At 57.6% G+C, this 24293-nt stretch overlaps 1 protein-coding gene across 1 annotated transcript; it reads right to left on the reverse strand.

Annotated features, from left to right (window-relative positions):
• Positions 1-2843: 2843 nt before the first annotated feature.
• On the reverse strand, positions 2844-20963 carry LOC133351444 (E3 ubiquitin-protein ligase E3D-like). The gene is made up of 11 exons (XM_061566667.1): positions 20713-20963; positions 19461-19663; positions 18628-18824; positions 18183-18279; positions 17599-17782; positions 16826-17093; positions 16461-16542; positions 15443-15551; positions 14836-14987; positions 11546-11684; positions 2844-3817 (listed from the first exon to the last, which is right to left on the reverse strand). The coding sequence occupies exons 1-11, from the start codon at positions 20881-20883 to the stop codon at positions 3794-3796; spliced, it is 1626 nt and encodes a 541-aa protein (XP_061422651.1). The 5' UTR covers positions 20884-20963; the 3' UTR covers positions 2844-3793.
• Positions 20964-24293: the final 3330 nt, after the last annotated feature.

Below are 24293 nucleotides of genomic sequence, written 5' to 3' on the forward strand. Positions count from 1 at the left end.
GAGAGAGTGAGCGAGAGAGTGAGCGAGAGGTGGGGGTTTACATAAAGCAAAGTTTTAAAAAAAAGAGACGCAGAACGACTCAACCGAACGAGCGAACGAACGACTCCGACACGAAGAAGCAAGGAAGAGTGGCAGCTGAAAGGAATGAGGAGGTGTTGATCTGGGCAGACGGGGGCATGGCAGAGCGCAGCGTGACGACCACGTGTGCATGGCTCCGACTCGCGGGTCTCAGGGCAACTTCGGGGGGGTGATCCACGCACCTCGACGCGCTGAGTACGCCGCTCAGCCAGCGCGCGCGTGTGCGTGCCGAGTCGACCTAGGGGAGGCCCAGCCACCCCCTCCCTCCTTCCCCCCCCCCCCCACGTCCAAATGAGTACCTGGTGCAGTGCGTGCGCCAAGTTTGCGAAAGGTGGGATCTTTGCCTTTGTGCTGAGTCGACCTAGGGGAGGCCCATCCACCCCCCTTCCCCCCCCACGTCCAAATGAGTACCTGGTGCAGTGCGTGCGCCAAAAGTCTGCGAAAGGCTACACGGGGGTGGGTTCTTTGCCTTTGTGCTGAGTCGATCTAGGGGAGGCCCCGCCTCAAATGAGTATCTGGTGCGGTGGGTAAAACATCGCCACTGGGGAGACAAAGGCGGGCGGGCTCGGCGCTCGGCACCACCCACAACCCTTCCCGTGCCGTTCCGGCCTTTATAGGTGCTCGCTAACAGCACTTGCCCCAACGGTCTGTGAAAGGCTACACGGGGGGCCTTTGTCTCTGCGTCCCCCGCCAAGAAGATTGTGGTCAGCGGAACGGCGCTTTCATCCCCCCAAATACCCCTCCCCCCTCCCCCCTCGCTCCCTGCCCCCTCGCCCCCACCAGGGGCCTGCTGTGTGGAGGTGAATGATTCTTAATTAAAATCGGCCCCAAGCTCGCGGTCACGCCGCGTTCAACTCTCTGCTGGCAGTCGCTGCGATTGGCAAGCGTATGGGAGACACTTCGCTGGGTGCAACGGTGGCGAGATGTTAACTACCTCGCCTGGTATACAGGAGGTCGTGGTTTCGATCCCGACCCTGACGACGCCTGCTGTATATTTTGAGTTTGCGTGTCTCTCGCTCTCATCATCATCACGGTGGCTATGAGATGTTAACTACCTCGCCTGGTATACAGGAGGTCGTGGGTTCGATCCCGACCCTGACGACGCCTGCTGTATATTTTGAGTTTGCGTCTCTCTCATCATCATCACGGTGGCTATGAGATGTTAACTACCTCGCCTGGTATACAGGAGGTCGTGGGTTCGATCCCGACCCTGACGACGCCTGCTGTATATTTTGAGTTTGCGTCTCTCTCATCATCATCACGGTGGCTATGAGATGTTAACTACCTCGCCTGGTATACAGGAGGTCGTGGGTTCGATCCAGACCCTGACGACGCCTGCTGTATATTTTGAGTTTGCGTCTCTCTCATCATCATCACGGTGGCTATGAGATGTTAACTACCTCGCCTGGTATACAGGAGGTCGTGGGTTCGATCCCGACCCTGACGACGCCTGCTGTATATTTTGAGTTTGCATCTCTCTCATCATCATCACGGTGGCTATGAGATGTTAACTACCTCGCCTGGTATACAGGGGGTCGTGGGTTCGATCCCGACCCTGACGACGCCTGCTGTATATTTTGAGTTTGCGTCTCTCTCTCTCACTATCATCACGGTGGCTATGATATGTTAACTACTTCGCCTGGTATACAGGAGGTCGTGGGTTCGATCTCGACCCCGACGACGCCTGCTGTATATTTTGAGTTTGCGTGTCTCTCGCTCTCATCATCACGGTGGGTATGAGATGTTAACTACCTCGCCTGGTAAACGGGAGGCCGTGGGTACGATCCCGACCTTGCCGCCTGCTGTATACTTGTAGTTTGTGGTGTCTCTCTCTCTCATCATCACGGTGGCTATGATATGTTAACTACTTCGCCTGGTATACAGGAGGTCGTGGGTTCGATCTCGACCCCGACGACGCCTGCTGTATATTTTGAGTTTGCGTGTCTCTCGCTCTCATCATCATCACGGTGGGTATGAGATGTTAACTACCTCGCCTGGTAAACGGGAGGCCGTGGGTACGATCCCGACCTTGCCGCCTGCTGTATACTTGTAGTTTGTGGTGTCTCTCTCTCTCATCATCACGGTGGCTAGGAGATGTTAACTACCTCGCCTGATTTGCAGGAGGTCGTGGGTTCGATCCCGATCCTGACGCCTGCTGCTGCTGTATATTTGGAGTTTGCGGTGTCTCTCGCTCTCCCCGTGGTCGCGTGGGAATTTTTTGTCCGGGTCCTCCGGTTCTTCCTCCCACATTTAGACTCAACAAAATCCGTTTCGAGTATTTGCCTGCTGCTATAAATGTCCACATGATGATAAGCCACTTCCTTGATCCTTCATTTGTGGCCAGGTCGTTTCTATGAAAAAAATGTAGCTCAGTGGTGCCTTATCTGTTTTTGTTGCCCCTATTGAAATGGATGGATTGACAACCATGGGGCCGTCCATGAATGACGTCACGCACCGAGGGGGGGTCAGACATTTGTGACGATGTGTGACGAAGGGGGGGGGGGGGGTTGAGAAATGTGACGTCACATCAAAATGCATCACTTACAATGACAATAGTTTAAAGCGATTTTAAGCATGTTTTTTTTGGAGGGGGGGGGGGGGGGACAGTCCTCAAAAGGAAACTGGTGACGTTTCAGGCAACCGCCCTTCTTCATGACACGCAAACAAAGTTGTGTTGCCGACTGTGCTGGTGCACGTCCTGCCGAATGCAGCAGCAGCGCCACCAACTAGACACCGAACCTGACAACCGTCCGACTCTCCCCGACATCACCGGCACTGAACCGGGGGCCAAAGTCCACCACGCACGCATGAGAAACCCCACGCGTGCGACGGCGCAACGCTCGATATTACACGCCGACGGAGCAGGTGGCGTCCGCATTGTCGCTGCACTGCCCTCTCCTGGCGAGCCAGGGTATGACTACCCCCTAGACACCCACGGGGAAAGGAGTTGGTGACATTTTATTTTCAATTAGACTTTCTCACGTTTTTATTTTTTTGTCTTGGAGACTCTTAGTGGTGAACGCGGATTCACGAAATAAAGACTGACGTGGATTTTTTTCGTTTTACATTTATTTCATTTTGTCGTTTTCCCCCAAACCCCCCCCCCCCTCCCCCCTCCGTTTTATTACAGATCGCGCTATTGGTGTTGCGTCGTCATCACGAGACGGAGAATCCATTCGGAGATCTCGCAGAGCAGCGCGACGCTTCGTGTTACCCGAGAGCGGCCCGGGGAAGCGGATGTCGCAGAGCCACCTCCGAGATGCCTTCTTCAAGTGATTTATGGTCCACACACAGCAGAGGGCAGCACTTTTACCCACCCAGCTCTGCCACGTGACAGCGAGGTTCATCAGGTGACAGCCAGACCGAGTCAATTGATGTCTCAACAGCTGGAATGTCGACAAAGTCAATGCAAAACCAAATTGAATGCGATGGTTTTTGTTGTTGTTGTTGTTGTTGATGCAGCCATTTGTGGTGTGCCGGGCCGAGACCATCAACTCACCAAGCCCCAGCTCCCGGTTTGTTCGCGGATGACCGAAACCCGGACTCGAACCCAGGCTTGTCAATGGGGCCGGCTGGGCGACGCCGACTTCTGAGCCACCGTAGACTTGAATCGGTGGACGTCCTTGTCACCCAGCGCGCACTCGGGGGGGGGGGGGGGTCCCTCTTCAGAGAGAACGATGACGCCGCTTGCATATGGGGGAGGGTCTCACGTCCATTAGGCCAGCCTCAAGTGCCCGACCTGTAAGGAGCAGGGGGAGATGAAAACAACAGGGGGGGGGGGGGGGGGGGAGAGAGACACTCATGGGGTGGGAAAAATGCGGCTCAGCGGTGGTGCGTTCGCCGTCCATCACGGAGGCGCACGGCTCGGACTCCGGCACGCCGCCCCGGTGAACCAGCTGCAGGTACGCCGAGCTCCTCCGTTTGCACAGGTGAGGCGAGCGGCGAGCGCGTGTCGTACCTGGGCACGCGCGCCATTGGCACCGCGCGTACGTCAATGCGTGTGCGCGTCTGTGCGGATGTTACTTATCGCGGCAGAAGGCGTGCCGGTCAGCGCACTGCGCGACGAGCTCGGCTAAAGATTCCCGCTCACGGTCAACAGGAGTGACGATTATCTGGGCCCTCCCCTAGGTCGACTCGGCCTCAAGTCTGTACTTGGTGCGATGTGTGAACATCGCCACTAGGGAGACAAAGGCGACCGGGCGTGGTGCTGGCCACCCACCCCCTTCGTTTGCCGTACCCGCCTTCATAGGTGCTCGCTCAACGCACTTGTCCCAAAAGTCTGTTAAGGCTATACGGGGCGGTGGGGGATCTTTACCTTTGCATGTATGCATTGGGGAGCGGAGGTGCAGTGGTTTGAGCGCCCTGCGGTTTCGATTCCCGCTCACGGCTAGAAACATCGGTGGTGGACATCTAATCCTGTCTTGGGCATCCCCAAGGTCGACTCAGCCTTTAAAAAAAAACAACGAGTACCTGGTGCACGGTGTAAATGTCGGCACCACGGATAGACAAAGGTCGCACGGCCGGCCACACTGCTCCCCCCCCCCCCTTGTGTGCCCTTGCCGGCTTTAATAGGCACTCGCTAACAGTGCTTGCAAGGGGGCCTCTGTGTCACGTCCAAGGGTTTTAACTTTTAACGCCACAGCCAAACACGTGAACACACAGGATCGTGTCACTCTCATGCTGAACCGACACTTCCCCATGCCAAGCAGGTCATCATGGAGGGGGGGAGGGGGGGTGTGGTCGTTTGATCATACTTCACCACGGGTATATATAGGAATAGCAATTCACAGACACGCCACGCACGCGCATACGCACGACAAATCGATTTAGATCGCTCAATCGGGACACATTGTCGCACCGTCGCGTACCACCGCCACATCCTCCTCCTCCGGGCAGTGACGTTGCCAACATTTTCAAGACGGCACGACGGGAGGGGGGGGAGCAGCCGGAGTGCCAAAAATTAGGTTTGGTGGGGCGCGGACCCGCGGGATTGCGGGCAGGGAGTTCTGGGTAAAGGAGAGGTCGCGACCTCCATTAAGTGGCGTGTCAAGACCTGTGGCGGAGGGGTACCCGGTAAACGACTCGCAGCACAAACGCTCGCCCGCTCCTCCTCCTGCTGCTGCTTCTCCTTCTCCTGCTGCTTCTCCTGCTGCTGCTGCTGCTCCGACTCCAGCATGAGCCGTAGGCAGTGCGGCGACCCACGCATTGTTTCGGGCTGCATGCGTCTCCTCGTGTAAACATTAAACATTGGGGGGTTTGTTTTTTGCTTTCATAGAAATCTTTGACGCCGAGAGAGACGGGGGGGGGCAGGTGTTGTCGTCGCTCATCCGTGTTGGTGCTCGTATTCTCCCCGGCGGCGGGCAGCGGCGACGATCCTGCGTTGCGCACCGTGAATGCGAGCGCTCACGAGCAAACTCCATCCGCCACGCAAGTGAACAGCATCATCAGCTCCGGGCGGCGATCGACGGTGGTGGTGGTGGTGGTGGTGGCTACGCTGACGCACGTGGCCGCTGCCTGCAATCCGGCGCAGCGAGGGCAGCAGCGCGGGGGGTTCGTGGATCGCCGCACACAGAAGTTGTGAAACTCCCTTCTCACCCGTGGGCATCAGGGAGGTGCACGTGCCCTAGCTCGCCCAAGAGAAGGCGGTACACACAGCGGGTTGTTGACTCAACCTGTTCAATCTGTATGAGATCGAGCGTTGCACCCTCGCACTCGTGGGGTTTTCTCCGGGCGCCCTGGTTTCCTCGCGCACGCAAGCACTAATCGGCCGACAACACCTTCGTATACAGAGAATCGCAGAGCTTGGGGGGCGACTGTTGGTGGCGGTGACTCCTCACCATCGTGTGGCCGTTGCTACTGCTCATACTGGACACCTGTGAACAAGACTCGCCCGTTTCGCCTGACCTACACTTGCCATGCACGACCAGTGGACTCTGGACTTTGAGCTATTTACATTTCCTCACTTGGTGCACGGCGCACCGAGACCCTCGGATGAATTGCGCCTCATAAATGTCAATTATGATTATTACAAGGGCTTCGTAGCTCATCGGATTCATCCTGCAGTCGAAATAAAGACTCTGATTCTGCGGTGCCTCTTGCTGGCGCCTCTCCCCCTCTGCGAGGAGGGAATCCTGCGCGGCGGCGACGGCGGCGACGTTGTCGCGTTACGAGTTGGAAGTAAAATATTGACCCTCTCTCCCGTCCCCACGGCGTGCGCACGCGTACGTCATCGGCTGTTCTTCCCGATCCCAAACGGAATCGCCGTGCGGGACGCCGTGCGGGACGCAGTTTGGCGCCGGCTATCGTAGGGCGGCGTCGGCGGTCGTGTCGACTATGGTTCTCCGCGGCGAGTCACAAGGTCTTCACAAACAGCGGCGCTGCTATGCCTTCTGCAAACAAAAAAACGAACGCCGAACCGCTCACGGGCTCCGGGACAGCGCACCCTGCGACGTGCCGACGTCTCGGAACGGGGGAAGTGCTCGCCCATCGGCGTCTTCCTTGTCATCGTCGTTGTTGCAAACTTCAAGCTTGCCGCGGAGTGTCCGAGCCGCCCCTCTGCCGTTCTACGCGTGCGCGGCAGAGCGCCGGGAGGCCGAAGGCTCGTTCAAGGCAGGCTTCCTGCGATCGCTAACGACTCGAGACATTAACCGCGCGGGGCCCGGGAGGGGGCTGCTCTGCGGTGCATCGTGGGAGGAGGTCGCCGAGTTTAAAGACGAGCGAGCTAAAAAGTTTAGAGTTTGTTGCCGAACAAACAGTTTGCCGATCGGCAGGTGTCCCAGGCGGGTGGAGTAAAGTGTGTGCACTCCCCCCCCCCCTCCTCCCACCACCACCGCATCTTCCAAGACGCCCGAGCGTGCGTGGCCTCGAGTGTCGCCCCCCTCGCCCGCAGCAGCGACGCAGCGCTGGGTGTCCTCGGGGGTCTCTCCGGTTTTCCTCCCTCCTCCTCCCCCCACGCGGATCCAAAACTTTCCCGTTGCTCGCTGAATTCGCGGCAAAAAACATCCCCGAATAGTGGCGCAGCGCTCTTCCCCCCCACCCCCCGCTCCTGAAAGACTCGAGCAGGCCTTTCCCTGGTAGGCCCGACGCCCGCTATAGACTGGGCCGCCTCTCTTGAGCCTCCCCTCGGGCGGCTGCCCCTTTCGCCAGCGGTGGCGCGAAGCGGAGACATTGCGGGGGCTGCGCCTTAGTCCTCATTAAAACAAAACTATTCCCACCGGATTGGAAAAGCGAAAGGGGGGGGGGGAGGTTGGTTATTTTCCCGCCTGCCCCCGCAATCTGTGCCGACAGCTTGCATGCGACGCACGCCGAATCGTCGTCACCGTCACCGCGTGGCGGGGTAAAGTGTGGGGTACTGCCACCTCTTCTTCCGGGACGCCCGGCCGATGTAATGATCATAACAATGATGCTTTCATTGAACATATGGCGTCATTCGTGCCGACAGCTACCCACAACGTTGCACATTAATTTTATAGATATATATATATGAGGATCAAATCCCATGGAAGTGGTTGGCTACGTTGCACGCGCGCACAACAAGCAAATGAAAAATGAGAGAACAAGCCAGAAATGACTCTCCTAAAAAGGGCGGGGAGAGAGGGGGGGGCTCTCCAGAGCTTTCCCCGTTGGGAGACGCTCTTCTGCCAGCCGTGGAGCGAGTACGCAATTGCAGGCCTGCGCCTTTGCCTTCGCTATTCTCATTAGTGTCATTGTTGTCGTAATTACACCCCAAAGACTCGGAATGATCCTGCGGCGGGAGAACGGCGCCATCGATAACGCACTTTTCTCATGCACACGCTTCCCCGCTAATTTGTTTTGCTGTGCCGTGTGGCCCCGTCAAGATTCATTATCTCGAGCGTAATGGGACGGTTCGGTCACTGTAATCACGCTGGCGCTGTGGTTTTGTTGTATTTATGAGGTGGGGGGGGGGGGGAGCGGGGAGGGGAGGTAATTGGCAGCGGGCGTGGGCACAACGCGTCTCTTGCTAGGAGGGCGCCACGGCCTGTGTCTCGGCATTGACGATGAGATTGAGATGAAGAGACAGCGGCATGGTGGTGGTGGCGGCGGTGACGGTGACAACGGTGGTGGTGGCGGTGACAACGGTGGTGGCGGTGGTGGTGGCGGTGGTGGTGGCGATGGTGGTGGCGGTGGTGGTGGCGATGGTGGTGGCGATGGTGGTGGCGGTGATAACGGTGGTGGCAGTGGTGGTGGCGGTGACGGTGACAACGATGGTGGCGGTGACAACGGTGGTGGCGGCAACGGTGGTGCCACCGGTGGTGACGGCGGTGGTGCCATCGGTGGTGGTGGTGGTGGTGACGGTGGTGGTGGCGGTGACAACGGTGGTGGCGGTGACAACGGTGGTGGCGGTGGTGGCGGTGGTGCCGGCGGTGGTAACGGCGGTGGTGGTGGCGGTGGTGGCGGTGGTGGTGGCAGCGGTGATGGTGGCGGTGGTGGCGATGGTGGTGCCATCGGCGGTGATGATGGTGACGGTGGCATGGGAAAGAGTGTTTCCCCCTCGCACTCGAGTGTTTCATCCCACTGCTCTGGCTTCCTCCCACATGCACAAACACTCGTTATTCAATGGCGAATACCACCTTAATATATAGAGGATAGCAGAGCTTGAGCTGACCAAAGCGCTGACCAGTGCGCCACGGCAGAGCGTCCCGGTGTGCCAAGACTGTGATCACTACCGAGAACACAGCCACGGAGCGTAGAATGCGCGCTCGATGTCACCGATGCACAAACACGGAGGAGGATGCTTCATCGTAATAGCAGCGACGACGCACCACTCTGCTACTCCTGACTCCGCAATCATCAAACCCCCTCGATGTAAAATCACAGCTGCTGCTGCTCTCGACATAAACATCAGCCACGTGAAAGAGAAGAAGAAGGCAAATCTATAGATTCACACTGAAACCCACACACTTGCATAGAGACCCTGTTATATATAAAACATCTATAGATTCGCGTACAGAACCACGAACTCACATAGGGACCCACAGACTCCGACCAAGAGATCCCTATGAAGGAGGCATCATCATCAACCGCGATGATGCAACATTCCTCCACTCCCCGATGCAATCACCTGGGGCTCATCAACTGCCTCGTAATAAAATTATATCAGTTGCTCCACATTTTTTTTACTTTAACCAGGTAAGGCCCACTGAGCTATGCAGCTCTTTTTCAGTAACGACCTGGCCCACAAATGATAGCTCAACGAAGTGGCTTAGAACGTGGCAACGTATCGCAGCTAAAATACTCTGAACCCGTGTTTCTAAACGTGGAGAGAAAAATCGGAGGACCCGGAGAATAATCCACCTGACCACGGGGAGAGGGACACGCAAACTCCAAAATATACAGTCGGCATCAGGGTCAGGCTCGAACCCTCGACCTCCTGTATACCAGGCGAGGGAGTTAACATCTCGCCACCCGTGGCGCCCATCACCGTTGTTGAGAGTTGGCGATCGTCCGCCCGCCCGCCCGCCAGCCCGCCCGCGCGCCTCCTGATGCGAGCGGGGGCCGGGTTAACGGTACGTGGGCGTGGAGACCGGATGAGAGGCTCGCGGTGCGCACCGAGGCGTGGAGCGGAGAAACCCGCAGAGCCGGGGGCAACAGCGTGGCCACGGCGTGGCCTCGGCTCGTCGTTGCTAGAAGCCCTGTTGAGCCCCCCCCCACTCCCGTGTCCCAATTCCGCGATGCACGTGACGCACGCACGCGGTTGCGCGTGCGTGCGTCAACGGCGGAGGGTTCTCCCTCGGCGAGGAACGAAGCGGCCCCAGGGGGGCGTGATCTCACTTCCAAGGCGGTGCTGTTTCACGTGTCCCCCTTTGACAACCGTTCCCGCCTACCCAGCCGGTTACCCCACGCAGCTACCCAGGCCAGCTACCGAGATACCCAGTAACATACCCACCCACCTATCAACCCAGCCAGCAACCTGCCCACTCAGTCAACTACACAATGAGCCACCTAACCCATCCAGGAATGCTGCATCTAGCCACCCAGCCACCTACACACCCAATAATAACCAGTACCCGCCATTTGCCACAAAGTGACGGTGATGTCACCACAGTGCCTACACACCAACCCAGACACCCACCCAGACACCTACACACCCACCCAGACACCCACCCAGACACCTACCCAGACACCCACCCAGACACCTACACACCCACCCAGACACCCACCCAGACACCTACACACCCACCCAAACACCCACCCAGACATCTACAGACCAACCCAGACACCCACCCAAACACCTACACATACAGACACCTACACACCAACCCAGACACCCACCCACCTACACATCTACACACCAACCCAGACACCCACCCAGACACCCACCCAGCAACCGGCCCACTGAACCAAGCACCCACAGCCACTCACAGACCCAGCCAGCCACTCGCCCAGCCACCCATGGAGGTCGTGTGTGTGTGTGTGTGCGCGTGTGCTTTACACCAGTGTGTACGTGTTTGTGTATACCCGCACGTGCGCGCGCAAACGCACGCGCGCACACTACTTTGCGTGTGAGCGCACCCGTGTCTACGAGGGGAGCGGTGGCGCAGCAATGACCGCACGGCCCTTTGAAAAATCCCGGCAGCTCAACATGAGCGACGAGCGTTGTCCGCACACTGGTCCTGTGCTTCCCCTAGGTCGACTCGGACAAAAAACAAGTGCCTAGATCTGTCATCATCCCGGGCGATTGGACCCTAGGCTCTGTGTCGCCTGCACCCCCCCCCCCTCCCTGCGGAGCGGTAGAACCGAAGGGACGTGTGATTAATGTCTCAACATCGCTTCGCCTCCATCGAAAACAAGCGGCGCAAGAAATGAAATTGCGCACGCGCTCAGGGGGAGATCCCCGGCCCGCGTTAACAGAACGCAAGCGCTGTGAGCGAGCGCCGATGAAGGCCGGCACGGCACACGACGGGAGTGGTGCGTTCAGAACCACGCCCGGCCGCCTTTGCCTCCCCAAGTGGCGATGTTTACTGCACACCGCACCGGGTAACTCATTCGAGGCCGAGTGGACCTAGCGGAGGCCTGGGATCGATTCAGAAAATCCGTCAACGGCGTTGGCCGTGAGCGGGAATCGAATTCGGGGCCGCCGGGTAGCGCGGCGTGCGGACTGCTACACACGCATGCACACGAACGCTAAATTATTTTCGCATGAACGCAATGGGGGGGGGGGGGGGGGGTGGCGTGGAGAGCGGCTGCATTATCGGCGGAGGAGTTATCGCTTTCATTGCTTTGGCGGCCGTGGAGTTCGTAATTTTACTACTACTTTTATTATTATTTCGTTGTCATTCCCGCCGGATGGGAATTGGAGGAGGCATGGGAGCTAGAGCAGAGGAGACACGGGAAGGAGAGGAGACACGGGAAGGAGAGGAGACACGGGAGCTAGAGCAGAGGAGACACGGGAGCTGGAGGAGAGCGGAGGAGGAGGAGGAGGCGCGGGGAGAGCGATCATCCTCACCCGGAAGTTGTTGACGTCCCGGAGCGAGGGCGGAGCGAGCTGGGAGCTGGCGCTAAGCACAGCGGAGAGCTCGGCGCACGCACCGCTGGGCAGGCACAGGTCGTGGGCCTTCACGTCCCGCGCCCACAGCTCGTCCTCGCTGTGACACGCAGAAACACACGGACGGGCCACCAACAGAGACAAAGATAACCTCAGAAGACTGTTTTGGGGCAAGTGCTGTTAACGAGCAGCACCTGTGAAGGCCGGCACGACACACGACGGGGGTGGGTGGCCAGCACAACGCACCGGCCGACTTTGTCTCCCCGGTGTCGATGTTTACTCCACACCGCACCCGGTACTCATTTGAGGCTGAGTCAACCTAGGGGAGGCCTAGGACCGGTTCAGATGTTGGTGGCCGTGAGCGGGAATTGAACTCGGGTCGCCGGGTTCGTAGAGCAGCGCGCGAACCGCGACGCTAGCGGAGAGACACGGAGGGGGACGCAGGCAGGCACGTTGAGCAAGCTTGCACTGGGACGCCGATTCGATTCGCAGCCCTAACAGTGGAAGAGATGCAATGCAATGCTCGGGGTATAACACGCGCTTCTTTTTCCACTGGCACATCTGAGCCCAGCCGGCACGGGGCTTTCGGAGCACGGTTGTTTTTGTTCCACCGGGCCCTGTTTGCCGAACAGAGCCGGAACCAAACCGTGGTAAACTAAACGAAAACTAAACTTTTTATTTAACCAGGTAAGGCTCACTGAGCAGTGTAGCTCTTCTTTCAGAAGCGACTTGGCTATCGCAAATGGATAGCTCAACGAAGTTGCTTATCACGTGGAAATGTATAGCAGCGAAATACTCTAAAACACGTGTCAATTATGAATGTGGAGGGGAAAAAACGGAGGGCCCGGAGAAAAATCCACGCGACCATGGGGGGAGAGAGAGACATCTCCAAACATACAGTCATGTGTGCTCTCTCTCACTCTCTCCCCATTCTGCGTGGGTTTCTCTCCGGGTTCTCCGATTTCCTCCAACAGATTACAACACAGCAGCAAAGCAACCCACTATGGAACCGGTATCGGTCAAAGCACCCCAAATGGGGAAAGATCGCCTGCAAACTCCTCAATCGGAATCACGCAGCAGCAGCAGCAATATCGATCTCCTGCTGCGAATACCCGGCAGGACCCTCCTGAAAAAGAGTCTTGAGACTCAGCGAGGCTTTGCTTTCAGGGCAAGTAAGCGTAATGATAATAATAATGATGATGATACCATGTGTGCATGCGTAAATGTAGAGGCCATTTGCCAATCCACTACCGGATGAGGTTGTGTGACGACACTTCTTCACCACGCTGGGCACTGACGGTGGGTGAAGGTGGGGAGCATACATTTAGCAGCATAAGGAAACTATTTTCTGCGCTGCCCTCTGCTGACAAACGTACGTACACTACATACACACACACGGCCAGCTTATACACACACACAAACATCCCTCCACGGTGTGGCCTTAAACAGACTGTTGGGACAAGTGCTGTTCACGAGCACCTATGAAGGCCGGTAATGACACACGAGGAGGTGGGTGGCCAGCACCACGCCTGGCCGCCTTTGTCTCCCACGATATTTACGCATCACACGAGTAGCTCATTTGAGGCCGAGTCGATGTAGGGGAAGCCCAGAACCGGTTTAGATAATCGTCACCGGTGTTGGTGGTGGCCACGAGCGGGAACCACGCTCGGGTCTTTGCCGGGTTTGCAGCGCAGCGCGCTAACCGCGACACCACCGCTGCCCACACACAGAAAGACAAAGACCCCCCGTGTAGCCTTAACAGACTGTTGGGGCAAGTGCTGTTAGTGAGTACCGATGAAGGCTGGAACGGCACATGACGGGGTGGGTGGTCAGCACCACGCCCGGCCGCCTTTGTCTCCCCAGTGACGATGTTTATACTGACGCGCGCACGCACGCACACACGCGCACACGCCGACGCACGTCAGCTTTAACGGTCGCTCGGAGAACGTTGTTTACTCTGCCGTCCCTTCCGACGGGCGGAGACGATAACAAACGAGCGAGACGCTAAAGGTCAGAGCGGAGCGGTGGGACCGGAGCGCTCGCTCAATTCGCTCGCCGCTAAGCTGGCGAACGAGCGAGCGAGCAAAAAAACGAAAGTGCGCAGAAGAATAACCCGCGGCAGACGCCTCCAACGGCGCACAGCACGGCTCCCGCCGCTCGTGCGCACGGCGATTCGTCAACAAGGAACAGGCGGGAGGGGGTGAGGCACGGGGGGACTGGGAGCGCCGAGCTGTGGGTGGTGGTGGCGGTGGGGGGTGTGTTATTGTTATCATTTATTATTCTACTTGTTTAACCAGGAAAGTCTGGTTTGGAATACGAGCCTCGCCGAGTTTTTTTTTTTTAACTCCCGACTCCCAGGAGGGTCCGGCCCCAAAGTTTTCGCAGCCACGGGGCCGATGATTGCTCGTTGTGTATCGTCCCAATGTGCGGTGTAATTTTTTGAAGCTAATTAGGCAAATGTGGACCATCACACCGGCACTAGGCTTTGCGAACGACGGCGAGCAGGATCTTTTGACGTCCACTCCAGAGCGAAGCGGACCCGCGCGTTGCAGCCGTCTCATTACGGCTAATACGACGGTGGCGCCACCGCCGCAGCATTGACCAGGGCAGCCGCCGGGTTCGAACCGCGAAGCCTCTGCAGCGAGCGGCGAACGCGGCCGACCGCTGGGGGGGGGGGGGGGGGCCGCGTCACCGCCACCACCGAGGGTGAAGGCGTGGGCCAGGTCAGAGGTCGGGAGAGGAGGGGGAACAGGGTTGCTCTTTTAGAACACGGATTCTTAAAAATAAAACTTTTTATTTTACCAGGTAAGGCCCACACTGAGCTACGTCGCTCTTTTTCAGAAGCGACCTGGCCACAAACGATAGCCCAACGAAGTGGCTCGTAACGTGGAAATTTATAGCAGGAAAATACTCTAAAACGCTAAAACGCACGTCGACTCAAAACGTGGAGGAGAAAAACCGGAGGACCCGGAGAAAAATCCACACGACCACGAGGAGAGACAATCAAACCCCAAATATACAGCAGCAGGCGTCAGGATTGGGATCGAGCCTTCGACCTCCTGTATACCGGGCGAGGGAGTTAACATCTCAGCCACGCGCGGTGCACAACCTCTAAACCAGCCCCGGCGTGCCGAGCGCGAACTGTGCCGCCGCACGCGACCCAAACGGGGAGACGCGGTGGGTGGTCGCGGCTGAGGGCCTCCGTGGCCCAGGGCCTTGCCACCCACCGGCCCCAGGGCCCTGCCACCCACCGGCCTGCCGAAGTGGCCGAGGTGGCCGCGTCTCCTCCCGCGTGGCGGTAGAGCAGTTTGAGGACGCGGTGGCACTGCGGCGCCACGGACTCACCGCCGCCGCCACGGGGACTCTGCTGCAGCAGCAGCGTGTCGCTGTTGAGCACCCACAGCTGGGGGGAGGGAGGGGGGGGCAGAAGGGATGGGGAGCCAGCAACACGATGGTGACGACTCGCCGGATAATTTGCCGCGTGGTGATTTACAGCCAACGTGAGTTGAGCGTGGACAATTAGACCCAAGCCGGAACATAACATATAAAAAGATTGTTTAAAAATATTTTTTTTTTTTTAATGATAGAATATAGTATTGTCACCAGTATGACATACGTATACCAAGTTTGTAGTCGATACGACATTGGGAAGTGGGTAAAAATTGAGTTACAAGATTTTTTGAGGATACGACAACAACAGACAGAGTAAGTTAATTAAAAGCGTGTAATAAAAAAATGTCCCTCACGGCTCATCGGACATCTCCGGGGGAAAGGGGTATAAAAAAAAAAAAATCAACATCGCGATTCAGATTCCGAACCGGTCCTCCCTCCGGCGGCTTCACCCTTCGCCGGGCTCACCAGCAGTCTCGTGTCGCCCCGCGGGTCCTCGACGCGGAATCGGTAGCTGCACAGCGTCGTGGAGATGAGCAGCAGCTGCTGGGACAGCAGCCGCTCCAGGAACCACGACCTGCGACCACGCCAAGACAAAGGTCGCCGCCACCCCGTGTAGCCTTTAGCACGTTGGGGCAAGTGCTGTTAGCGAGCACCTATGAAGGGGCCGGCGCTGGCTCTAGATGGTGGCGGTGTGGCTGGCATCACTCCGGCCACGTTCATCTCAACCGGTGCTGATGTTTACGGATTTGATGGAGGGTCAACCCAGGAGATGTTCGTCACTGGTGTTGGCCGTGAGCAGGTTAGCAGCGCAGTGCGCTAACCATTGCGCCACCGCTCCAGCCACACTCACACACGAAAAAAAGACAAATATCCCCCGTGTAGCCTTAACAGACTGTTTGGGGCAAGTGCTGTTAGCGAACACCTATGAAGGCCGGTACGGCACACGAGGGGGTGGCTGGCCAGCACCACGCCCGGCCGCCTTTGTCTCCCCAGTGGCGATGTCTACACACCGCACCAGGTACTCATTTGAGGCTGAGTCGACCTAGGGGAGGCTCAGAACCGGTTCAGATAATCGTCACTGGTATCGGCCGTGAGCGGAAATCGAACCCGGGTCGCCGAGTTCGTAGAGCAGCGCGCCAACCGCTACACCACCGCTCCCCACGCTCACCCACATGCACGCGCGCACACAACAACAACCGCCATTCGCCACTAAGTGGCGGTGACGTCACCATGACGCTTATGCCAGGCCATGTGCACCTTGAGGCCACGTGAAGTGTCGAACGCCCGCTGCCAGGTCACAGGGCAGACCCAGGTGCCACGGGTCGACTGACTGAGGTGACTGAGATTACTGGCCGATGCACCACCTGTGCCCCATACTGTGCCAACTTGCTGTGCTTTAGTCACCCGGCGCTCCGCTCGTTGTTGTGAGCGCGCACACACACACGCACGCGCGTTCTTGCGAGGGCTCGTAAGGAGCCGTCACCTCGGGTTGGCAGAGTGCGGAGGCGGCAGTGTCTCCTCAACTCCTCCAACGCACACCTCGGTGAGGAACAACTTGGCGCCTTCTGCGGTGCGACACAACCATCGGTGGGACGTCACCGTCGTCATCATCATCATCGAACCTCGCGAAAGCCCACGACCGGTTTCGAAACACGCGTTTAGAGCATTTGGCTGCTGTAAATTTCCACGTGACGATAAGCCACTTCGTTGCGCTGTCATTCGTGGTCAGGTCACTTCTGAAAAAGAATCATCAAGCAAAGTGGGCCTTACCTGGTACGTGTACATCAACACACACGTGTGGGTTTTCGTCTGAACAAGGGCCATTGCCCGAAACGTCGTATGTCTCACCTGCTCCCAGCGCCTCCCCGAGCACACGGCCGCACTGCTCGCACCGCAACTCGGCCTTGGCCTTGCCCAGCGGCGGGCGTGGCGGCGGCAGCGGCGACCTCCGACCCTCCGCGTGCCGCCCCTCTCCCTCGGCGGCGCCCACCGCGCCGGTTGCCCCGCGCTGGGGGTGGCGGCAGGGGTCGCCGCTCTCCAGCGGGGCCGCGGGACGGGCGCCGAGGTCGGAGTCCGGCGCCGCGACTTCCGAAGCGACGTCGCGGTGCCACCGAACCTGGCAGAGACGGCGGTGGGGAGGGGGGGTGAACTTGAAACGCCATCATCAGGCAGAAGAAGTGTGTGTGCAGCCTAGAAACAAAGAAGACGAATCATAAATCAGGGTGTGCGAGCGCGTGGTGAGCGAGCAAGTGAGTTAGCGAATGAGCGAGAGAGCGGGGAAGCGCGTGAGCGAGCAAGTTAGCAAGTGAGCAAACGGGCAAACGAGCAAGGTGAATTATTGAGTGATGGAGCGAGGGGGTGAACATGCAAGCGAGTGAGTAAGTGAGCGCACGAGCCAATGAGTGATTGAGCAAGCGATGGAGTGAGCGAGTGAATGAGTGAGCGGGTGAGCTCGTGAGCAAGTGAGCGAGCCAACGAGCGAGTGAATGGGCGAGGGATGGAGCGAGCGGGCAAGTCCGTGAGCGCGCGAGCCAACGAGCGAGTGAGCGAGCGAGCGATTGAATGAGCAATCGATCGAGCGAGCGAGCCAACAGGCGTGCCTGCAAGCGAGCGACTCGTACCGCCGTTCCCAGGCTGCCAGCGTGCAGCACGAGGTGCGTGTCGCCCACGAGGCAGTCGCCCGCACGGGGGCCCAGGGGGGTGCGTGCCAGCGAGTCCACGCGGGCACCCCCGCCGTGGCAACACCACTCGCTCACCATCGCCTGCCAGTGGCACGAGGGCAGCGGCAGCACCCGCCGGAACGGCCTGGTGCCGGCAAGGAGGGTGCACGGGCGGCGGAGGGTGAGACACAGGGGACGTTAAAGATCTCCTGACAGCGTTGGCAATCGTAGGCCATTGTGTACCGATGGCTTGGTCCGAACTTGACGAAATCGAAAGTTTACACAAATGAGGCTCATTCTGGTCTCTTAAATTTGCACCTGGTCAAACTAAATAAACTTAAACTATGTTAGGCTCTGAGTATCAGTGCGGGTCTATGTGAGTCTCTGGGTCTCAGTGCGGGTCTATGTGAGTCCCTGGGTCTCGGTGTGGGTCTATGTGAGTTTCTGGGTCTCAGTGCGGGTCTATGTGAGTATCTGGATCTCTGTGCGGGTCTACGTGAGTCTCTGGGTCTCGGTGCGGATCGATGCGAGAGTTTAACCCTTACTCTCCAGGTCGCAGCAGTGAAGCTCCACACGCTTGGCATGAGAAGTGCGGAGTGGTCTGCTCGCGGATCTGCTGCACCACAGGTCGGGCATTCGAGCCTGGACACGGACAAAGACGTAGTCCTGTTTAACACGTCGGCATAGTCCTGTCATCACCATCATCATCGCCGTCATCACCATCATCACTCTCAGTTATTACGTGTGGCCGGGTAGCAGCGCAGTGGTAACAATTGTGCCTCGCCGCAAGAAGGTTCGATTGCCAACTCGGCCATGGAGTTTGCATGTGCCCCCCTGTTCCGCACGGGTCATATCGTGTCCAGAAGGGACAGCTGATATTAGTCCCCAACTTTGCCACGCCGCCTTCACCTCGTCGCAAGCCAGAGAGATGCGTGCGGCACCTCGTCACGCGACCCACCAACCCCCCCCCCCCCCCGCGCCGCGACGGACCTGCGGCAAAGAGGCTCTGCGGCGCGTGGAGCCGCAGGCTCACGTGGGTCCCGTCTTCGGGGACCGGGCGGACGCTGCCGGTGGCCCCGGGGTCGGCGGTAACGCCCGGCGGGAGGGCGACGAGGAGGTCGCGGGCGCCGGCGCGCACGGTCACGCGGGAGGCCTCGACCAGCACGGGGCCCTCGGTGCGCACGTCCCTGCACGCGGAGGAGACACGGCGACTGGGTGGTGACGACAACGCCGAGACGCGCCGCGTGTGTGTGCATCTATGTGTGTGTGTCTGTGTGTGTGTTGCGTCTGCGTGTGTGTTGCGTCTATGTGTGTGTGTCTATGTGTGTGTGTGTGTCTATGTGTGTGTTGCGTCTGTGTGTGTGTGTGCAGCTATGTGTGTGTGTGTCTGTGTGTGTGTGTCTATGTGTGTGTGTGCGTCTATATGTGTGTGTGTGCGTCTATATGTGTGTGTGTGCGTCTATGTGTGTGTGCGGCTATGTGTGTGTGTGCGGCTATGTGTGTGTGTGCGTCTATATGTGTGTGTGTGCGTCTATGTGTGTGTGTGCGGCTATGTGTGTGTGTGCGGCTATGTGTGTGTGTGTGCGTCGATGAAACATATTTTATATATTTTGGGGGGGGGGGGGCAGAGCTTTGTGACGTCATATTTGAGGGGGGGGGGTCTGACTTTTTGTGACGCCGTGTGACGCGGGGGGGGGGGGGGTCAAAAATCAACCAAAATCGCGTGACGTCATTTACGTACGGCCCCATAGTTACTTAAATCGGAGCCGGCCTTGGCAAGGCCCTCCCGCCAAGGCCGCATTGAGACTCCCGGAGCCGCGTACCTCAGCACCAAGTGGGCGGTTCGACTCCCGCTACGGATCTCACAGTAGAACCCGGGCAGCCCGTCCTCCTCCTCCACCTCGTCCACCTCCTCCTCGTCCACCTCCTCCTCCTCGTCGTCCGCGCGGGTCTCGAGGCGAGACGCGGGGGGGGGCTCCCAGTGGAGCCCGCTGCTGCGTGGCCGCTTCCCCCATTCGGCCGGCGCCTGACACGGCGGTGAGGGGGGGTTGGGTGAGGGGGGGTGGTAGGGGGGGGTGGTTGGGGGGGGGTGGTTAGGGGGGGTGGTGGCTAGGGGGGGGTTTAGGGGGGGGTGGTTAGGGGGGGTGGTTAGGGGGGGGTGGTAGGGGGGGGGTGGTTAGGGGGGGGTGGTTGGGGGGGTTAGGGGTGGTTAGAGTGGTTGGGGGGGGGGGTGGTAGTGGGGGGTGAGGGGGATGGAGAGACACCCCCATACGCCGAGACGCACGTGCAGAGAAGCCCCAGGCGAGATGCACGTGCAGAGAAGCACCAGGCGAGAAGCACGTGCAGAGAAGCACCAGGCGAGACGCACGTGCAGAGAAGCACAGGCGAGACGCACGTGCAGAGAAGCACCAGGCGAGACGCACGTGCAGAGAAGCACCAGCGAGACGCACGTGCAGAGAAGCACCAGGCGAGTCGCACGTGCAGAGATAAGCACCAGGCGAGACGCACGTGCAGAGAAGCTACCAGGCGAGACGCACGTGCAGAGAAGCACCAGGCGAGACGCACGTGCAGAGAAGCACCAGGCCAGACGCACGTGCAGAGAAGCACCAGGCGAGACGCACGTGGAGAGAAGCACCAGGCGAGACGCACGTGCAGAGAAGCACCAGGCGAGACGCACGTGCAGAGAAGCACCAGGCGAGACGCACGTGGAGAGAAGCACCAGGCGAGACGCACGTGCAGAGAAGCACCAGGCGAGACGCACGTGCAGAGAAGCACCAGGCGAGACGCACGTGGAGAGAAGCACCAGGCGAGACGCACGTGGAGAGAAGCACCAGGCGAGACGCACGTGCAGAGAAGCACCAGGCGAGACGCACGTGCAGAGAAGCACCAGGCGAGACGCACGTGGAGAGAAGCACCAGGCGAGACGCACGTGCAGAGAAGCACCAGACGAGACGCACGTGCAGAGAAGCACCAGGCGAGACGCACGTGCAGAGAAGCACCAACGCGTCTTGAGAAGCACGTGCAGAGAAGCACCAGACGAGACGCACGTGGAGAGAAGCACCAAGCGAGACGCACGTGGAGAGAAGCACCAAGCGAGACGCACGTGGAGAGAAGCACCAGGCGAAACCCACGTGCTTCCGCTCCGGTGGGTGGGGGAAAGTCGGTACGGCAGTTCTCAACGAGTCGCAAAGCGATTTTGGTTCCGAATTTTTTTTCTAAAACGTATCTTTGCGAACACGCGCGCATGTAACGCGCGATTCGTTCGTACGAATGTTGTTGTTGTTGTTGTTGTTTTCTTCTTACTAACTTATCGTCGTGGTTTTTGGTTGTTGTTCTTCACGTCTGATGGAAGTGTTTTCATGGAAGTGTCGTCGGCGGCGGCGGTGGCCGGCGACGGTAAATTGTTTCCGCGGTGTCCGGGTCACGTTTTTTGGTTCCGGCCGCCGTGTTAGGCGCCGGCCACCAATGGTGAGTGAGTGTGTGAGTTGGTGAGTGAGTGAGTTGGTGAGTGTGTGAGTTGGTGAGTGTATGAGCTGGTGAGTGTGTGAGTTGGTGAGTTAGTTGGTGAGTGTGAGTTGATGGGTACACCAATGGTGAGTGAGTTTGTGAGTACACCAATGGTGAGTGAGTGTGTGAGTTGGTGAGTGAGTTGGGGAGTGAGTTGGTGTGTCAGTTGCTGGGTACACCAGTGGTGAGTTGGTGAGTGTGTGAGTTGGTGAGTGTGAGTTGGTGAGTGTGTGAGTTGGTGAGTGAGTGAGTGTGTGAGTTGGTGAGTGAGTGAGTTGGTGAGTGTGTGAGTTGGTGAGTGTGTGAGTTGGTGAGTGTGTGAGTTGGTGAGTGTGTGAGTTGGTGAGTGAGTGAGTGTGTGAGTTGGTGAGTGAGTTGGTGAGTGAGTGAGTTGGTGAGTGTGTGAGTTGGTGAGTGTGTGAGTTGGTGAGTGAGTGAGTGTGTGAGTTGGTGAGTGAGTGAGTTGGTGAGTGTGTGAGTTGGTGAGTGTGTGAGTTGGTGAGTGAGTGAGTGTGTGAGTTGGTGAGTGAGTTGGTGAGTGAGTGAGTTGGTGAGTGTGTGAGTTGGTGAGTGTGTGAGTTGGTGAGTGAGTGAGTGTGTGAGTTGGTGAGTGAGTGAGTTGGTGAGTGTGTGAGTTGGTGAGTGTGTGAGTTGGTGAGTGAGTGAGTGTGTGAGTTGGTGAGTGAGTTGGTGAGTGAGTGAGTTGGTGAGTGTGTGAGTTGGTGAGTGTGTCAGTTGATGGGTAAACCGGCGGTGAGTGAGTTGGTGAGTGAGTTGGTGAGTGTGTGAGTTGGTGAGTGAGTGAGTTGGTGAGTGTGTGAGTTGGTGAGTGAGTTGGTGAGTGAGTTGGTGAGTGAGTTGATGGGTACACCGGTGGTGAGTTATTTGGTGAGTGTGTGAGTTGGTGAGTGAGTTGATGAGTGAGTTGATGAGTGAGTGAGTTGGTGAGTGAGTTGATGAGTGAGTTGATGAGTGAGTGAATTGATGAGTTGGTGAGTGTGTGAGTTGGTGAGTGAGTTGATGAGTGAGTGAGTTGGTGAGTGAGTTGGTGAGTGAGTTGATGGGTACACCGGTGGTGAGTTATTTGGTGAGTGTGTGAGTTGGTGAGTGAGTTGATGAGTGAGTTGATGAGTGAGTGAGTTGGTGAGTGAGTTGATGAGTGAGTTGATGAGTGAGTGAGTTGATGAGTTGGTGAGTGTGTGAGTTGGTGAGTGAGTTGATGAGTGAGTGAGTTGGTGAGTGAGTTGGTGAGTGAGTTGATGGGTACACAGGTGGTGAGTGAGTTTATGAGTGAGTTGGTGAGGGAGTGAGTTGGGGAGTGAGTTGATGGGTACACCGGTGGTGAGTGAGTTGGTGAGTTGGTGAGTGAGTGAGTTGGTGAGTGAGTGAGTTGGTGAGTGAGTTGATGGGTACACCGGTGGTGAGTGAGTTGGTGAGTGAGTGGGTGAGTGAGTTGGTGAGTGAGTGAGTTGGTGAGTAAGTTGGTGAGTGGGTTGGTGAGTGGGTTGATGGCTACACCGGTGGTGAGTTAGTTGGTGAGTGTGTGAGTTGGTGAGTGAGTTGGTGAGTGTGTGAGTTGGTGAGTGAGTTGATGGGTACACCGGTGGTGAGTGAGTTGGTGAGTGAGTTAGTTGATGAGTGAGTTGGTGAGTGATGATGGCTACACCGGTGTCTTCGAGGAGCAATGCCAAAGCCAGTAGGAGCTTGCGATATGCGGGTTTCAAATTGGGCGTTTATTTCGTTTACCCAACCCATGGCACCTCCTGCCAGCGAGCCTTCGACACTTCACGTGGCCACAAAGTGCACCTAGCCTGGCACAACTTGCCGTGGCGACGTCACCCCTCCCACTGAGAGGGGCTTTAAATTGGCACGTGCGACGTTCCACCATTCGGCAGCCTTCGGGATCAGGGTCAAGTAGCGCCACCTCGTGGCGAGCGTTGTGCAATTGCGCGGCGTAACGGTACGTCCCTAGTGTGGTTCTTAACTGTAAACATTTTACTGGTAGGAACCACCTGGTTCCACTAGTCCACAGGGGATTATTGTGTCCGTCCGTCCGTCGTGCATCCAAAAATGGGAGGGGTCGGGCTGGGTGGAGAGGGGAGGGTGGGGAGGGGCTGGTCACCCCGTGGTGCCCTTATAAAACTCAACGTTTAACCTACTCACGCCGGCTTGTGACCGCCCTCACAGTCGGGCATATTTGCGGAATACACCACGCCGCCGTTGACCCTGGCCATTGACCGAGCAACACAACGTTCCTACCAGCTCCCTCCGCAGGAATGTGTTTAGTTTAAAATGTGACCAGCTAAGGCCCCCCCACCCCCACTGAGCTATACAGCTGTTTTTCAGAAGCAGAACTGGTCACAAATGGATAGCTCAACAAAGTTGCTTATCGTGTGGAAATGTATAGCAGCCAAATGCTGTTAACGCGTGTTTCTAAACGTGGTGGGAAACCCCGTAGGACCCCGAGAAAAAATCCACGCGACCATGGGGAGAGCAAACTTCAAACATTACAGTCAGGGTCGGGATCGAATCCACGACCTCCTGTATACCAGGCGAGGTAGTTAACATCTCCTAGCTACCGTGGCGCCCTGAACCCTCCTGGCACCGCGTTCCCCGCCCTATTGAAGGCCTCCCCATAATAACCCCCACGTCACCAGTGTATATAATACACTGCCTTGTTTTACACTAATAAAGAGTAGCAATTGTCACAATCATAAGCTCGTGTCCCGACACCTTCTGGGACCAAGCAACGGCTCCAGTCGGATCGAGTCGGGAGGCAGCAGAGCCGCTGGGTTGAGAATTGTAGGCGACGCGGTCGTTGTCACGTGTCTAATGCCGAATATGATTCGTATGTATGTTGAACTTCTTTCACGCCGTACGTAGTCAACCGTGTTAATCGGAAGGTGTTCATAGGCAAAGGACCTTTCCGGGTGGCTTGATGGATTAAGGATGAACGACTGATCAGCAGAGTCAGGATACTTTGATATATTTTTTTGTTATTCGGAAGAGACAAATACGGGAGGGAGGCTTTATTGTTGTGTGGGGCAGTGCGGGTTGAAGGCGGGAAGAATTCCAGGACCTGTTAATAAATTGTCATCATCAGCTACGATTCATTAACTGCTGGATGAAGACCTCCCCAAGCCGCCAAC

Source organism: Lethenteron reissneri, chromosome 5 (assembly GCF_015708825.2).
Source record: "Lethenteron reissneri isolate LAM-NWPU_2019-01 chromosome 5, ASM1570882v1, whole genome shotgun sequence".
Lineage (NCBI taxonomy): Eukaryota > Metazoa > Chordata > Hyperoartia > Petromyzontiformes > Petromyzontidae > Lethenteron > Lethenteron reissneri.